Source organism: Gigantopelta aegis, unplaced genomic scaffold, assembly GCF_016097555.1.
Source record: "Gigantopelta aegis isolate Gae_Host unplaced genomic scaffold, Gae_host_genome ctg5322_pilon_pilon, whole genome shotgun sequence".
In the NCBI taxonomy this organism is placed as follows: domain Eukaryota; kingdom Metazoa; phylum Mollusca; class Gastropoda; order Neomphalida; family Peltospiridae; genus Gigantopelta; species Gigantopelta aegis.
In genome coordinates, this window is record NW_024534350.1 from 1 (window position 1) to 17563 (window position 17563).

The window sequence follows — 17563 nt, forward strand, 5'->3', positions numbered from 1 at the left end:
TGTAAATCCTAAATAAGGCCAAATCCTGCCAAAATAAAATGGTCCTAACTAAGCTCTTATCTTTTTTTAGGCAAAGCCATATTTTTTTCACACATTAACAAATTGGGGTAGTAACTGTATTAAGAAGAAGTGTTAGATGTTACAAATATTATAGTAACTAACATTAATGCATATTTTTACATCATCCTCTCATCATCTCTGGCAACTACATCTATTTTACTGATCCCACAATTTTTTTGTAATAGTTTAAAAGCTCTTTGAAGTTCATTATAGAATTACCTTATCTCCCTTGAGTAATTGATACTATAACCTATACTATATTATACTTGTAATGATACTATACTTGATACTATATTATACTGTAATATACAAGTTTGAACAGCTATTTTTTGATTTATTTATTGTTATGAAATATGCTGTCCCTACTGCTTTCAAGATTTCTTTAATGTTACTTTTATCTATCTTTTACAATGACTGAATTATTTTGAGACACACCTCATATGATAAAGCCTATTTTATTTGTCAGACTAGTGTAGCATTTTCTGTATATATGTACAAGGAAATGTCTCAGATTTACTCACATACCTCAATTCAATTGCTTTATGCCACTGGTATTGTTTCTAATGTGAAGTTTATTGTTTTACTCATTAATAGACTTTTTCTTGATCTTTAGTTATATACTTAATGGCATATTTTCATTAATCATGAGTAGACTTCTAATCTTTTAGTCTATTATACTTAATAGCCATATTTGGATATGTCTATGGTTGTGACTGGTCTAAGGTGTTGTCATTACAATACTAACTGTTACTACTTAAAAGTATTCACCTGAACTATCCTTAGTACGTTGTGTCATGACGTGATAGTTATTATAAGAACATAGCTGGCTAGCACTAGTAGTTGTTGTTTTATATGACCTTTAAATCAAACACAGTGGCTTTTGTTTAAAGTGCAAAAATGTTTCAAAGCATTTTGAATTAGTTACATTTTAGTTTTTCCTCTTTAAAATTACTTAGTTTATGTTGATGTTATGATTTTTGTTTTAAATGATGTTTGGGATTGTGTTGTGTGATAAGAAATAATTTTTACAGTGTACTCATCTATCATTCCAAGTTTATGTCTGTATTACATGATATTTTACATTGGTAAGGGCTGTGCTTGTCTCTGACCTGACCAAGTTTTATAGATCACTCTGAAATATTGTGTCTATAAAGAATACAATATTCCAAGAACTCTATTAGCCCAATTGATCTAACTACTTTTCTGTCACTGAGATTAACAATAAAAATGCCTAACAATAAATGAATACTTCTCAAAACTGAACTAAGATCAATGAAAAACTAAAACATTAGTTTATAGTTTTGCATTAAAATCCCTGATTCAGTAAACAGACTTCCAGTATAATGGAATGAGTACAATGTTCCACTTAGCAAGATCGGTTGAAAACAGAATTCATAGAACTTACTGACTTTCTCTCACTGAAAGTGGAAATAAAAATATATTTGTGGTCGTATGTTTATTTAGTCGATAACATACATGTACATGTACAAGTTATGTTTATTGTATCATTTATACAATAGACATGTTTCTTGCATGTAATTAAAAATGCCTGATTATGTGTTCATTCATTAAAATCATTTCCTTTCAAGTCAACCCACTTTAGGAGATATGTCCAAAACTATTTGTAGTATAGTGGGTCAGAATAATACAAGAAAAACATACGAGAGTTTTAACCACTTAAAGTTTCCCTCACCACTATTTTTTCAAGTGGTTACTATAGAGTTGATCCTCTTTTATATAGAGCATTTCCACCTTCTTTTTGACATCAAACTGTAACTTCCTTATATTGTTTTTTCAAGTGGTTATACAGATTTTGACCCTCTTTTGACCACAAACTTCATATCAACTAATTGGATGACGTGATAAAACTATAGCTAAGTTCCAAGTCAATGAATAGCTAGCTGGCTAGCTATCTTTGTGAAAATGTTTTCATCTAGACAAGCTCCTTATTCACCAGCTATGGCTCATTTTTGAGATACAACCTAATCTTTGTAGGTCAATCAAAAATCAATTTTTAAAAAAAAAAACTTTTACTGCTTTGTATATTTGTGCGGTTTAATGGAATTTCACCCATTTAACTATCAGTTCATTTTACTGTCTCATGCATTCACAATTAATGGGATTTTTCCTATAAATGTTCAATAATTAGTCATCTACTGGTTGTTTTCTCTTGAGATGTATACATAAACAGATTTAGTCATTTTCAATTGAGGTGTTACGAAGAAAATAAAAGCTGTTTGCTTTCTCTTATAATGACCATTCAATGCTTTATGCAGACTGGAATACTTCTAAATATCATTAATTCATGTAAATATCTAGTTGTAACTAAATAACATTTCAATATGTACTAAATAAACATAGGATGCACTAAATCAATTAACTGTAAGGACTGTTTTGTAGGGATCAGTTTCTTGTTTATAGAAGAAGCTAGCTGATAGGTTGATGAAGGGGCTATGGTCAATTAAAATCCAGGCTGACAATTCGAAAGGGCGCTTCATCTGAGACTCAGCTTGCCTTGATGGTTTATACCTCCTACGTCACTTCCTTCAAAGTCTGAGGTCTCTTATCTTAAAGGTGAAAAAAAAAATGCTCAAAGGAAACAAGAGTATATATCCACAGCTAAGATTAAGAAAAATTGAGAAATGTCAGTCGGCATTCCTTTCATTTTGTGAGAACGTTTCAAAGGGAAACATTGGATATCTTCAGGAAAAAAAAGAAAGCAGGAATTGGGAAAAGCTCAATTTGAGTTCAAAAAATTATCCACAGAGCGTTAAGATCTTGTGATAAAAAAAATTGTATGCCATTGCAAATTCCCCTTTTCACATGTACCCAATGTGAACACGATAAAACATCTGTAAACATGTCGATATAACACCTGAATTTATTTGAAAAAAAAAAACAGAAAAAACTTTAGAAAATAAAAAGAAGAAAAAGGAAGCCTCAAGAGTTATCTCCTCACAAAAAACTCTAAAAAAAAAAAAAAAAAAAAAAGAAAACGGTGTAAACGTCAAGAGCACAGAGCTCTACCATCTATGGTAAAAGAAGAAATGAAAAAAACATGAAAAAAACCATCTTCAAATATAGAGGAAAAAGTATTCCACATGTACATTTACTGTAAATATCTGTAAGATAAGTTACAAATACATGTAAATTAAAAAGCAAGTACATGTAATGTACATAAAAAAATGGCTGTTTTGGTTATACCAATACCTTTGACGCAGCTTTTAGTTATATATGACTTATATATAACAACTTGTAAAGAGTTAATACATTATACATTGTATCAGTCCAGCCTTCCTTCTTTGTGAGAACGTTTTCATAACTATATGTAACATGTTTTGAGTTCTCTTAGAGCCGTAGTCTTTTATTTTTACTGTAATGTCAAATCAATCTTCAATTAGAGATGTTCTCCAATGTTCTTATCTGTAATGAGCCTTTACAGGCCTCTCGTTACCATCAATTGACTCTCCAAGCACATTACCATATTCCACTATACATTACCATTACTTCATTATTACACTATTACTATTAATATCGTTACATTACAAATTCATTATTACAACAATTACACTAGTGTACCATATTTTTACCGCATTACTTTCATTATTACAGTATTACCATTAGTACCTAAAATTACCATTACTTCATGATACCCTATGGACCACTACTTTTTGAGTATTACCATTACATTATCAACATCACTAGGGATTTTCTTATCATATTAATGTTATACCCCATTACCCAGTTATACTGTTACCTCACCATACTTACACCATTACCCTACGTTCCATACTTACCATTAATTACCCTTACTGTTCCATATTAGGGTTACCCTATTCCCTTATAATTACCATTACTTCATTATTACCCTATTACCATTACAATTACCATTACTTCATGATTATGACCTATTACCACTCCCTATTACCATTACTAATTACCATTACTTCAATTACCCTATTACCATTACTGTTACCAAAATCATGAAACAATTACTATTAGTGCTAAAACCTTACTTAATTACTCAGTTACTGACAGCTGAGAAATATCACTATCTCAATAATAAGAAGAAAATTACTTGATCATCTTCCAACTTAGCTGTTATTTGTAAACACTTCACAGTTCAATGAACTTAGTTAACTTGAGGCAACCATGGTTACCTCATTTAACAAGGTTCAATTAAATTACCATTAAAAATTTCTAATTATTAATTATATAATTTACATTTTAGTTAACATGACAACATTCCTGCACTTTCTTATCCTGACATAGTACCTATTGCTTTATATTATATATATAGGAAACTGGCTGACACAGATAAGGATGGCAGACTCTCCTTCATAGGATTTGTCATTGCCATGCATCTAATTTTTTATTGCTAAACTTAATAATCCATTACCTATACATATTAATGGGAAGTGGATATCTTTCCTAACGAGGTATTAAAAGATGGTTTGATGATCTAATCTTTATATGTTTGTATTTCTAGTTTTATCCAATAGCGAAAGAAAGTGAGTGCTGTGGTTGCTGAAAAACCTCCTGCGATCCTAAGGACCCCTCCACCTCTGATACCTACATTTGTTATTCCAACAGATAATTCTGTGATCAGTTCAATTTTTAAAACAATTCCTCCTGTAAAGTTTTATGGTGGAAATTTTGATGTATTTACTGGTGATCCGTTTCAAAATCATCTCGTCGCACAAATGTAAGATTCATTAATATAATTGATGTCATTCATCTTATACTTCATTCCCAACACTTAAAAATAGTCCTGAATTAAGGACTCTCTTTTTAATGTTCTTTGAATATCTCTTTAAACACAGTCACTTAAGTCACAATTAAAGATTATCTATCTTGTATTGTTGTAATCCTAGAGGTCACAGATTTTTACAAGGTCCTTCCCTGTATAAACAGGTTTCTTGGTGTAATATCTATCTGTGATCTGTAGTGCAATGATTCAGCAAGAGTATATTATATACTATTACGTGTGTGTGTGTGGTGTGTGTGTGTGTGGGTGTGTTGTTGTGTGTGTTGTGGTGTGTGTTAAGGACACAAGCAGTTCTAAGCAACTAAATGATGGGTTATGCATGGTGTGATTTCTTACAATTCATTACATCATGTACAACTGTGGATAACCTAACATTACTCCGTAATGAATTCATGATCTTTATCTGCTCTTTACCTAGTGAGCTTTGATATCTATGACTTATAGAAATAAGGATCATCTGTCCCCATATTATTATAATCATATACATACATAAGTCTTTGTTTGTCTCTACATTCAAGGTCACCTCTATATACTCAAAAGTAATTTACAAGGTCCCTCTTTATATAGCACTGGTTTTTAGTTTAATCTACCTTAATCTGTGGTCCATAATTCTGTTATACACTATCTTTGTACAATAGAAGGACAAGAGCAGGTTGTCTTTCTCAGAGCTAAATGGATGGGTCATGCATGGTGTAACTCATAAAATCATAGCATCATCCTACAACAGTTTTGATACATATCATTACTTGTATAATAATATTCATGATCCTGAATCTGATGTTTACCCTAGTGAGCTTTGATATGTCCAGATATTGAATTTTAAAACGTGTCCAATGACACGGTTTTAGTGTTATTATAGCCCCCAGTTTGTTATCAGTGTCCAATGTGTGTGTTCTCTCTCTCTGTGCAGAATGATTGTTTGAAATGTGAGGTTGTTAATATTAATTAACACCACACTCTTATTGTGTGGTTAGTATAATGTTGTTTTGTGTAGATTAGTGGGCGTATCAGAGTTTATTGTAGACCATGGCAGAGCTTACTGTAGCTGTATACAATGTTTTGGGTATATAGTAAATAGATGACATTTTGTTACTATTTGGAGGAATATCCCTATGGGGGACTTAGGGGGATTATACTATTGTGTGGTCTGTGTTATATTACCTATCTCTTATCTGTAGGTGTGTTTTGATATTTTTTGGATAATATCCCATGTCCGGGATTAGGGTGGAATTATACTGTTGTTACAGTGATAATAAACACATCTATGGTCTGTGGGGTGGTTTTTTTTAATGACTAGCACGTATTGTTTATTTGGGTTTTTGTCAAATGTTAAAATCTAATAGTTTTGTGGTACCACTGTGTTTACTTATATACATTGTCACAAACTAATAACATTGCTGTTTTTGAGCTTGATTGGGTGACTCACCATGTGGATCAGCATACTAAGTTATAGTACTATACTATAGCCAAAACCCCATTAGCCAGCCAATTAAATTTGCTTTGTTAGCAATGAAGTGTTTAAAGTTTGTAAGTGAATTAGTGACTAATTTTTACAATCAGAATGATATTAATGAATATGATTTGCTATTGCAAGCCCTAACTTTAGACTAGCATTGTTGACTAGTAATAGGTGTCAGAAGAATATAGATGTATGGACTCCTTGACCTTAAAAAACTTGGTGTTAAATTTATGTTTGTTTCTTACTATTTCCGGGTTTGGTTTTGAGTGTCAATATCACACACTATCAAAACCAAGGGTCACACGACGAAGTGTTCTTAATAGTTGTACATGGTTATCACCTTGTAATATGTCACATAAGTGACTACGCAATTAAAACATCGTTGAAACTCAATCAAGGTCACATGTTAGTAGCTATTTGTAATGTAAAATATATGCGTGCTCTATATTTGTTAGGAGTTCAAGGTTGGCCTACTTTGATCCCAGGACTTATAATATATTTTGTTCTAAGCGGTACAATGATTAGTGGTTCTAGGATACAATTATCAGTAATTTTTAGATTGACTATTTTTCTTATTATTTTTTGTTTATAATGTGTCAAGTGCCTACTATTCAGAGGTGGCCTATACAGGATCAAATTAATTCAAAAAAGAGAACCGTAAAGCTTGTTTCTTTCAAGCCACTCTTTTGATTTTTACATCTTACGTCTCTCTTTCTCTGTTTAGATGAATGGGACACAATAACCTCATCTTGATAGTAGCCATGAAGAGACTTCCCTACACAACAAGTTCTCTTCACTCCTCGCAACTTTCACATTCAGGAAAGTGCTGAAATATCTAAGCTTTCTTCAAGCCGACATCCGCTCAAGTGAAAAGTTTAGTTCGAGGAAAGAGATGAACCAACTCTACAACAAGCACAAATCAACTGATATTGATATTCAAACCATTAGGCTGCCACGCCCACAGAAGATAAAGATCTCGCCTCTGATACTGATCAGAGGATGCAGAAACAAACAAAAGCATATTGGAAAAAAATATCCCAAAGCATCTCAAGATTTTCTTTCTCAAACAGGAAGGACCAACCCTAAATACCAAGAAACTTACAAAGATCCTTATGCCAATGCTCCGAAATGAAGACTGCTCAGCAAAGGGTTTAAATGCCGTATTGATGACATTTCACCTGAGCCTAAGGTTGTCACCAACCACCTAAGGAAATGCTTGCAAAAATAAGTCTAAAACCATACACTGAGAATGGGACTGAGTCCTGCTAATGATTTTTTGGCTCAATTAGGATAATTTGGAAGCACCAATTATGGATGTGTTAGCTGATGCAAGCACATTCGACCAATGCTAAACCACACCTCCAAGCGCCACCCCAAATGCCTGTATCAAAACCTCCACCAATGCCTGTTGTAAAACCAAAAAGAACATTACAAATGGACGAAACGACTCGGTATTCAGACCCAAAAACAAAAAAATCAAAAACTTTCCTCAAACAAGAAGCAATTCTTCATCGAGAGAAACTTCTCCAAGATTACCAAAGGAGGAGATAGGAAGAAACTTCTGCTCGTAGCTCTAGCGACTCATGGTACAGAAACCTTCTCCTTCTCTGTTAGGAGAGTTCACAGTAGTCCGGATCTCCCAGCCAGGAAGAAAAGGTCAATCAAAAGTTAGTATTTAACTAATATAATCACAAAAATACACACTAGATTGTTTGTCCTTTTTGTTTACAACTGTGTCACTGTAGACTAAGATACCTGTATATTACATACCTGAAGTATCTAAGTCTGTTGAAGAGTGCTCGATGTCGTTTAGACAGAGCGGGTTAGAACAGAATTAAAGGACAAAAAGACAGAGCTCTCGCTGTGTTGCTGTTACTCCGAGTTTCACGGTTATGCTGTCTGACGATCGCTAAAGCGGTGAAACTCGGAGAATGAGTTTGAGTAACAGCAACACAGCGAGAGCTTGTCTTTTGTCCTTTATTCTGTATATTTACATATATATATATGTATGTGTACAATCAAATCTTTCTGTTTTAAGATCCTTAATACGCTCCATTAGTATATATGCACCTAGGTCCAAAACTTGAACTGGTAGGTTAATAATAGTTGCTGTGTAATACTAGTACACAAACTATTTTCTAAGAGATAGCAAGATAATTGGTCATTTACATACTTGTATAAGCATTTGCAACAACAGACTATGCAATAGTTATAACTTTAAATAAAAATATAATTGTGGTTGTGGTAATGTTGTATTGGTAGATGTGGTATTACTAATGTTGTTTTATGTACTGCTGTATGAATAAGTGTTATTGTGTTAACTGTTTGTATTACTAATTGGTTGTATTGTTAAAGCTGGTTGTATTACTAATGTGCTGTATTGTGAACTCTGTATTACTAATGTTGTAGTGTTAACTGTTGATTACTAAATTGTTGTATTGTTACACCTGTTGTTACTAATTGTTGTAATATATAGTCGTGTATTCTGATATGCTTGATGATCTGGATGATCTTGTTTATGCTGAGGTTAGCATCTATTGATAATTTACTGGTTATTAATGCTCAACAAAATAATAGAGAAAAAAGCGGAAGAGAGGCAAATGAAAAGAGAATGAAGAACTAAAAGTGATGGAAACGAAAGCTATGGGAGGTAAGAAGGATGTACAATTAACTAGCTTATGATGCAACTTGATGTTAATATGATCCCTTGAATGCATTGACATTAGATTGAAAGCACTGATTTTGAAGTGAGTGATGTGAAATAGATGCAAATTGATTTCCTTGATGCTTGATTTGATGCAAATTGATTTCAATTGATGTTGATTTGATGCTAATTGATTTGATTGGTGTAAAGATTATGTAAGTAATAAACTAACTGCTTACACAGAACTCCAGAGCGCCCCTAGAATGCAAGTAACCAGTAGGAGGAAATAGAGAAAAACACAAACAAGGAAAGTACAATAAAACAACCTTAATACATGTAGCTGTTACATTTAATTTATGTTAAATAGATTATTCTAGGTCAACAAAAGCAACAAACAGTGGGAAGAAGAACGGGAAAGCAATCGAAAAAAAAGACACAACGGCAATATGAGGAAGAAATGAAAAAGGGTTAATGTTCTGTGTTTCTTGTATTTGTGCCATGGATTTTTACAAATCTGTTTGTCTGATACACTCTATTCATCATTGTTACATCTATTATCCTTGATCACTCTGTTCATCCATTATCACTCTGTTCACCATTGTTACACTCTGTTTAATCCCTGATACACTCTGTTTCATCCATGTGATCACCTGTAATCATTGTACACTCTATTCATCCATTGTTACACTTAGTCTCATGCTACAATTGTTCTCCATGATAGGTTCAATACTGGAAGATGAAACAATACATTACTTAGAATCAGAATGGAATCAGTTATTAGAACAAGAGAAAAGAAATATGAAAGAGCATGGGTTGATGGTGCGAGCAGGGGAGGGAGAAAAAAGGAAAAGGGAAGAGAGGGAAGATGAGGAGAAACGAGGAAGACAGGGAGGAGGATGGAGGATCTGATTTAAGCGGGGGGGGCGGTAAGGGGGGGGGGGTCCACTAACCAGGCGTGTTAAAGGGCGAAAAGGAGGGCGGGGATCGGGAGATGGAAGAGAATAAGAGGGAGGGAGGGACCCAGTACAAAGGCAGCGACCAGAAGACCAAGAGTGGAACCATGGGATGGAATCGCACGCCGTAACGGGCGAAGGAAGGACAAGATGGATAGAGAAATTAGAGGACAGCATGGGGGGGCGGGAAGGAGAAGACTATGCAGGGAAAAGGTGTGGGCCGGATTATAGGATAGGGGGAAAGATCTAATAGAACATGGAACGGGCGGGGGAAAAAGGTGGGGGGGGGGGGGAGGGAGGGAGAAGAACAGGGAAGGCCGGAAAAGAGAGAAGAGGAGGGGCAGGGTTTTATATGAAAACGGGAGGGAGGCGGGCGGAGAGGAAGTGTGCGAAAGGCGCGGGAGGGAAAAAGGCACGGAGGGCAAGGGGGAAGGGGAGAGCGAAAGAAGGACAAAGACGGGGGAGTTTGGATACAGAAAGGGCGAGGGGAAGAGAGTTGAAAGGCAGAAGTAAAAGGAAGCAGGGGACAGAAACCACAGGAGGGGGGGGGGGGCGGGCGGGGGAAGGAGGAAGGGGGGGGGGGAGGGGAGGGGGGGGGGGGGGGGGAAGAGGAAAGGGGCGGGCAGGATAAGAGGGAAAAAAAGCTAAGATAAAACGGGGGGGATTTGGGGAGGAGGGGGGGACGAAGAGGGAGTAGGGAGGAGAGGAGGAGAAAGGGGGGGATAATGAACCAGACTAGGCGGAGGGGGGAGGGGGGAGAGGGCAATAAAAAACGGCGCAGACGCGGGGGGCGCACGGGTGGGCGGAGAGGGAGAAGAACAAGAAACAGAAGTCACAAAACGAAAGAATCCGATATACCATAAAAAGGTAAGTATTAGCACAACAAGAAGATGTATTTGATAGTCTAGACCGACTACTCGGATACTATGGTGATGGTAAATAGGAATTATACTGTCTTAATAAGCTATCACAACGACCATACATGTATCATGTTTCACTATCATAGTGATGATTTGTACATGTAAGTTACAATGTTTTTTTCAATGTTTGTTTAAGGAAGTTTAAGAAGACAGGTAGTTTTCTGATTATAAGCAGAGTAAATCTTTGTTTAGTACATGGTACATTTACTTTCGAACATGTACATATTTACTGTAGTAAATTAGTAATCTTTCATGTACTGGTACATTCTTCAGTTAATAGTCTACAAGGTCTATCATGTTCTGTACTTGTTTAGTGTAGCAATTACTATGAAATACGTGACCGCACCAAAAATGAATTGCATAAACAAAATTAAAAACAATATACTCACCTTAAAATCCTCCTTGTATATACATGATATACTACATGTATTGTAATGTACTACATGTATATACTCACCTTAAAATGTTCCTCGTACATACATATACTACATGTAATGTACATGTATATACTCACCTTAACATTTGTCGAATAGTAATGTCATTCTTTTCTCATCTGCAGAACAAATCTAAGGGCTCGTTCAGCTCTGCTGCTCGATGGGAACAACAAGTTAAACAGAGGTATTGGGACTTAAAACTAATTAATAATTTGTCTCCACCTTCTTTAGAAACCACTAAGATTATAAGAGTACTGTATTGAGTAGCTCAGATAATAGGTAGTGAATGAATGGGAGGGGCAAAATTGATAGATAGATGGATGAATGGGAGGGGCAAATTGATAGATAGATGGATTAATGGGAGGGGCAATTGATGGATGGAAGATAGTATAGATGAATGAATGGGAGGACAAATTGATGGATGGGTGAGTGAATAATGGATAAATAAACGAATGAGAAAGTGCTGGAATAGACAAACAGATGAATAAACTTACAAATAAAGGAGGAAGTGATGTGATGGAGAGAGAGGGAAAGTAGGAGGGAGGATGTGAGGAAGTACATCAGGTATTATATTTACTCTGTTCATTTTCAAGGATTCTAGTCGTTTAAGAGAGGAAGGAAAACTTGCAAAACGTTGTGGGAAAACTAAACTAACCAGTTTCTCTGTTGTCATAGGAACACACATATATTTCAATTTGAATTTATATGCCCAAATTCATGATATGTTATACACTATAATACCCCAGCTGTGTCTCAGAAATAGTATAGATACTACTCAACACACTATAATGGAGATGTATGCAAATTTAATCCTTTGTTGTGGTGTGCTTATAATTAGGTTTATTACGGTATCATTATTCCCTCTATAAAAATTAATATATCATTTTATTGACAAATTATAAATGTATAATGTTGACATTATTGATGAAAATTGTAAAATTATATTATGCTAAAGAAGATATTATTAACCTTTCGTATCTCACAACAAACGTATTCACAACATCTCATAAAGTTCTTTGTATTCAGAATAATACAGCACTCTATACAGAGGCTGGTAATCATATGATTATAATATCACACAGACAGAACTATGCAGTATATGACATTACTACCTGGAGACATTGTTAATCTCTCTCTAATACTGAAGTACATGTAATTATTAATTGTATTATAGAAAATTTGTTTGAAAGAAATGTACTATTATTATAATGGTTGTGGTATATAAAATTAGAGTGTGTTACAAATATGACCAAAATACAAAAGCCAATAATTGAAAGTGCATTTGTTGTTAGTCCTAACCAGCTGTATTGTATACATGAAGGACCAAATTATATGTAAGTTAATAATAATAATAATATAGTAATTCATATAGAAATGTCATCTGTCTTTATATGACTGTATCCATGTCATAAGATAACCTATCATGAGCCTCTCTCATGTCCATAATACTCAGCTGGATGTTCATTCTAAAGAGACATTGAGACAAACTTAGTCACTATATAATAGACTAGGACTTACCTTGGATCCAGTTTCTCGTTGGGTCTCTCTCATATCTTGGTCCATTATTTGCATGCTTAACATATCAGAGGGACTACATACCAGGAAGATAAGCTTTTAGTGTATATTTTAGATATCAATTAAATCATGATAAGTGAAAATAAATACCTTAGAGAAAGGACTGTCTCATCAATCATATTATACGTATATATGCACTCATTGTACCTTATTAGTACACTCATTGGTACCCTTCAATGGTATACACATTGGTACATGCAGTAGCACCTTCATTGGTTATGCTCATTGGTACCTTTTATGGTATACCTCATTGGTACATGCAGTAGCACCTTCATTGGTTATGCTCATTGGTACCTTCAATGGTATACTCGTTGGTACATGCAGTAGCACCTTCATTGGTTTATGCTCATTGGTACCTTCAATAGTAAACTCATTGGTACATGCAGTAGCACCTTCATTGGTTATGCTCATTGGTACCTTCAATGGTATACTCATTGGTACATGCAGTAGCACCTTCATTGTTATGCTCATTGGTACCTTCAATAGTAAACTCATTGGTACATGCAGTAGCACCTTCATTGGTTATGCTCATTGGTACCTTCAATGGTATACTCGTTGGTACATGCAGTAGCACCTTCATTGGTTATACTCATTGGTACCTTCAATGGTATACTCGTTGGTACATGCAGTAGCACCTTCATTGGGTATACTCATTGGTACCTCTCAATGGTATACTCGTTGGTACATGCAGTTCATTGGTTATGCTCATTGGTACCTTCAATGGTATACTCATTGGTACATGCAGTAGCACCTTCATTGGTTTGCTCATTGGTACCTTCACATAGTAAACTCATTGGTACATGCAGTAGCACCTTCATTGGTTATGTTCATTGGTACCTTCAATGGTATACTCATTGGTACACTTATTGGTACCCTCCAATGGTATACTCATTGGTACACGCACTGGTACCTTCATGGTATACTAACTGGTACATGCAGTGGTACCTTCATTGGTACACTCATTGGTAAAGTTGTTGGTATGTACATACACATATTACATGTGCTAAGTTTCCATGTTACCTGTTGCTTTGCACACTAGGAGAATGAGGTAGAATTCTTAAATTTTCCAGAACATTGGTTTTATTTGTTCTAAATACTAATGAACAAAAGAACAGAAAAAATATTAAAATTGTAGCTTTAATAATATTAATTTTATATTAAAATTTTATTATAATTATAAAAATATAATAGTTATGCTACATAGCTACATGGACTATAATAATGATTTTGTTTTATTAAAAATAAATTACTTAAAAAGTGTTTAGAGAGTTAAATATATGATCTTGGGAAACAAAGAGATTATCCCATGACATCATAAATTTCAAAACTCTTACCAGTAAAAAATTTGAAAAATCCTGAAGTATACAAACTATTCTCTTACGTCATTACCTGTCTTGTGTTTTGGTTCTCCATTTTAGTACTAACATCAGGATGTAATGTAAAATCAGGACCAAAATACTCAAAATATTCTGTTGAAATTCTCAAAATTGACAAGATTACCACATCAATTTTTATCACACACCTGTATATGGTAACTCATTACTAATCTCTGTATCAAGGAGAAGAGAAGTCTCGTACGCCCAACAACGAGCAACATTCCTAATAGTATATCCACCACCTCCTAGTACTAATGTAGGTATGTTAAATGACTTTACATATTTCACACATTCTCTATTTTGAGAGAGAGAGAGACAGACAGACAGACAGACAGAGACAGACAGAGAGACAGACGAAGAGAGAGAGAGACAGAGATCAATATTAAATAATAGATAAAACTACAAATACCCGTGAGCTTTTATACTCAGGTTAAAACAACCCAGTCGGTCACAGCCTAAAGAATCAGCTCCACACTACAAATACAATTAATATAGTACATATTATTACACATTATAATTATACCTGTAATACAAGACATGATGGTCTATAGTGTTCAATTACTGATTGAATAATAGGTTTAAATAATGTCAAATAACCTGTATTAATAATAGCTTAATAAAATAATGTGAAAATGAAAAGGATAAATAGATAGATAGATGGATGAATGGTTCAGATGGTCACATGGATAGGAGTAAATGGACAATACATGACAAATGGATGAACAGATAGACGAATGGATCAATGGACAAGTATCACAATATAACACACTGTGGTCATCGATTCCATCCTTTAATGGTACATTGAGGGAATAATATTTTCCTTTCTCAGAGCCAATTTCAAACATATCTCCTACAAAAATAGTTACTAAATAAAATACTCATTAGTTTATTAGTACCTGTTCCTGGAAAGAAAAAGTTGCCATATTTATGGAACGAAACAGTCATAACACGATCAGTTAGATAGAATGCTTCTTGAACACCGTCACCATGATGTATGTCAATATCAATGTAGAGTACACGAGGATGATATCTAGAGATAGAAGAAAGACACACTGAATGGACGGATGGATGAGATAACATGGATGAATAGACTAGTTGAAGGATAGATAAATTAAGTAGATGGACAACATATTAGCGTATTATATTATATTAGTATTAAATATTTTTAACTAGTGGTATACTGAGCAATAACAAATGATAGGCAATTTTTAAAAGCAGTATGTTATAAATTATTGTTAATTTTATTTACATGTACATTGATGTACTGTAACTCTTCAAAAGCTTTAGACGTTTTTAAAAAATTTATAAAAATTGCCAAAAAATGAACATAAACTTTATTTATTAATTATGTATTATTCTCACTTTAATAATTCCAATATAGCTATAACAATATCATTGACATAACAAATCCAGATGCCTATAGACAAAGTCAAGTTATAGGTACACATGTAATATTAATAATACTTACCTCAACTTCTTAGCATGGTGAAGTCCACCAGCCCAGTTAACAGCAATATCACAACACTAAAGACAAAATTTAAAACAATAAGATATAATATATTACTAGTTAAACTCCTACATAATAATAAATTAATTACAATGTGGGTGTGGTTTTAGAGATATATCAAAAGATGGAGAATGTCATAGTTTACTGTTAGTTATTGACGTTCGTGTAATTTATTATTGTGCTTTAATAAAGACAAAATATTAGACTAGTCCTAGCTTTTAAAAAAGGGGATGCCCCTATAATTAATTTAACCCATTGATGCCTAGTAAAGTTAATGCGTTATAAACACACATATAAATAATCAATATATATGTACATGTATATTTGTAAGTACATGTATTTTTACCTTATGATTTAGTTTAGCAGCTCCTTCAATGATGCTCCAGTATAGATACAACAAAAGTCAAACAGACCAGGAAATACGGGACTATAAAGAGAGAGAGAGAGGGGGGGGAAATGATAAAGGTGGGTGGGGCCTACTTACCAATCATCTCCGACGTTAAATCTTGATAGACTTGATGTAAAAACAGTTATATTATGAGGTGTGACTCTAAGAAAGAGAGAGAGATCAGTGATTAATCAAAACATTAAATTTACCTTTGAAGAAAATCAATATAGTCTTCTGCATGAAATCTACATAGGTCTAACTTTGATGCACGATAAGGTCTATATACCTATCAATTAATACAAATAATTGTTAATTAGTATACAATATAACAAAACACCTCCATTTTTCTTATACAGGCCATAGTTCAATACTAAGGAGTGAGGTTAGTGATAACGATGTGGCTTCATTGGATGGCCGGGACCTAAGTAGAAATAGATCTATGTAGATAATGTATACACTTACCATAATGAAAACTACCAACTCTGGATCATAAAAATATGCTATCTTTCTTCTCGAGTCCATTGGAATAAGGAATAGTTCTAATTGAAGAGCAGTGAGAGCACATTAATTATACTTTAATTGATTTTGGCGGGAAATTTTAATCACTTAATATAACAATAATCAACTAATCAAGGCAGACGTCCACTTTTTTGAGGTAAGAACTTTGATGTTTTTCAGTCCATTGGAGTATTATTCTCCCTCCTTCTTTTTCAGAAACTAAACGAATCTTTTCATTTGGTTAATGGCTGCCTCATTTAGAAGAAAAATCATAACCAATTTTAAGCTACAAGGACTTCAGCTCTCAAACGAAGCCACCACCTTTCTCGTGGAAGTTCTAGAGCCGTATAAAGACAATTCAGACATTAATAATATCGTTGACCAGATTATTGAAGCAGTTCACAAACAACCGCTCAAAACACCACTTATTAACAGAGACATTATAGAAATTGCTGTCGAAGAATGTAATCAAGCATCCGACTCAGATACTGAGAAAGCTTAATATTAATTGATGCATTTGATGTGCCAGCATTCACTTATAATCCTGACCAGATAAAAAATTTCATTCCCATACCGAAAGAATCATTAAAAATTTTCTCGGGGGCAGACTCAAAATCAAAACTATTTCGAGAACGATATTCCATACTTCAGCAACGTACGCTTCGTCACGAACTATTCAGGTCCTCCAGTAATGGGACAAGAAGGACAAGACAATTCCAAATTCCAGTTACGAACAGTCGAGTATTTACTTAGCAGTTTCCGGGCTATCCGATAAAGTCATTGTGCTGGGAATGCTGACCCAACTTCGTGAGGGTAAGTTTCATTTAGAAGATTTAACAGGTACTGTTGAACTAGATATATCTCAGTGTACTTTCCATACTGGTCTCTTTGTTGAGAACAGTATAGTTCTGCTGAAGGTTTATATAACGATGGGTTGTTTCCATGTTGGTGCTATTGGTTCCCGCCCATAGAAACATCAAC

The 17563-nt window shown here is 34.3% G+C and overlaps 1 protein-coding gene across 1 annotated transcript; it reads right to left on the bottom strand.

The window, feature by feature from the left end:
- Positions 1–12756: 12756 nt before the first annotated feature.
- Positions 12757–16606, bottom strand: LOC121366327 (histone deacetylase 3-like; the record flags this gene model as incomplete). Its single annotated transcript, XM_041490817.1, is given in 16 exon segments — positions 12757–12829; positions 13834–13902; positions 14195–14282; positions 14336–14484; positions 14599–14663; positions 14713–14786; positions 14959–15039; positions 15086–15219; positions 15552–15611; positions 15661–15713; positions 16043–16071; positions 16074–16123; positions 16181–16246; positions 16294–16370; positions 16420–16521; positions 16562–16606. Coding segments are annotated over 16 exon segments (1215 nt in total), but the record flags the coding sequence as incomplete, so codon positions are not given.
- Between the last annotated feature and the right edge of the window lie 957 nt (positions 16607–17563).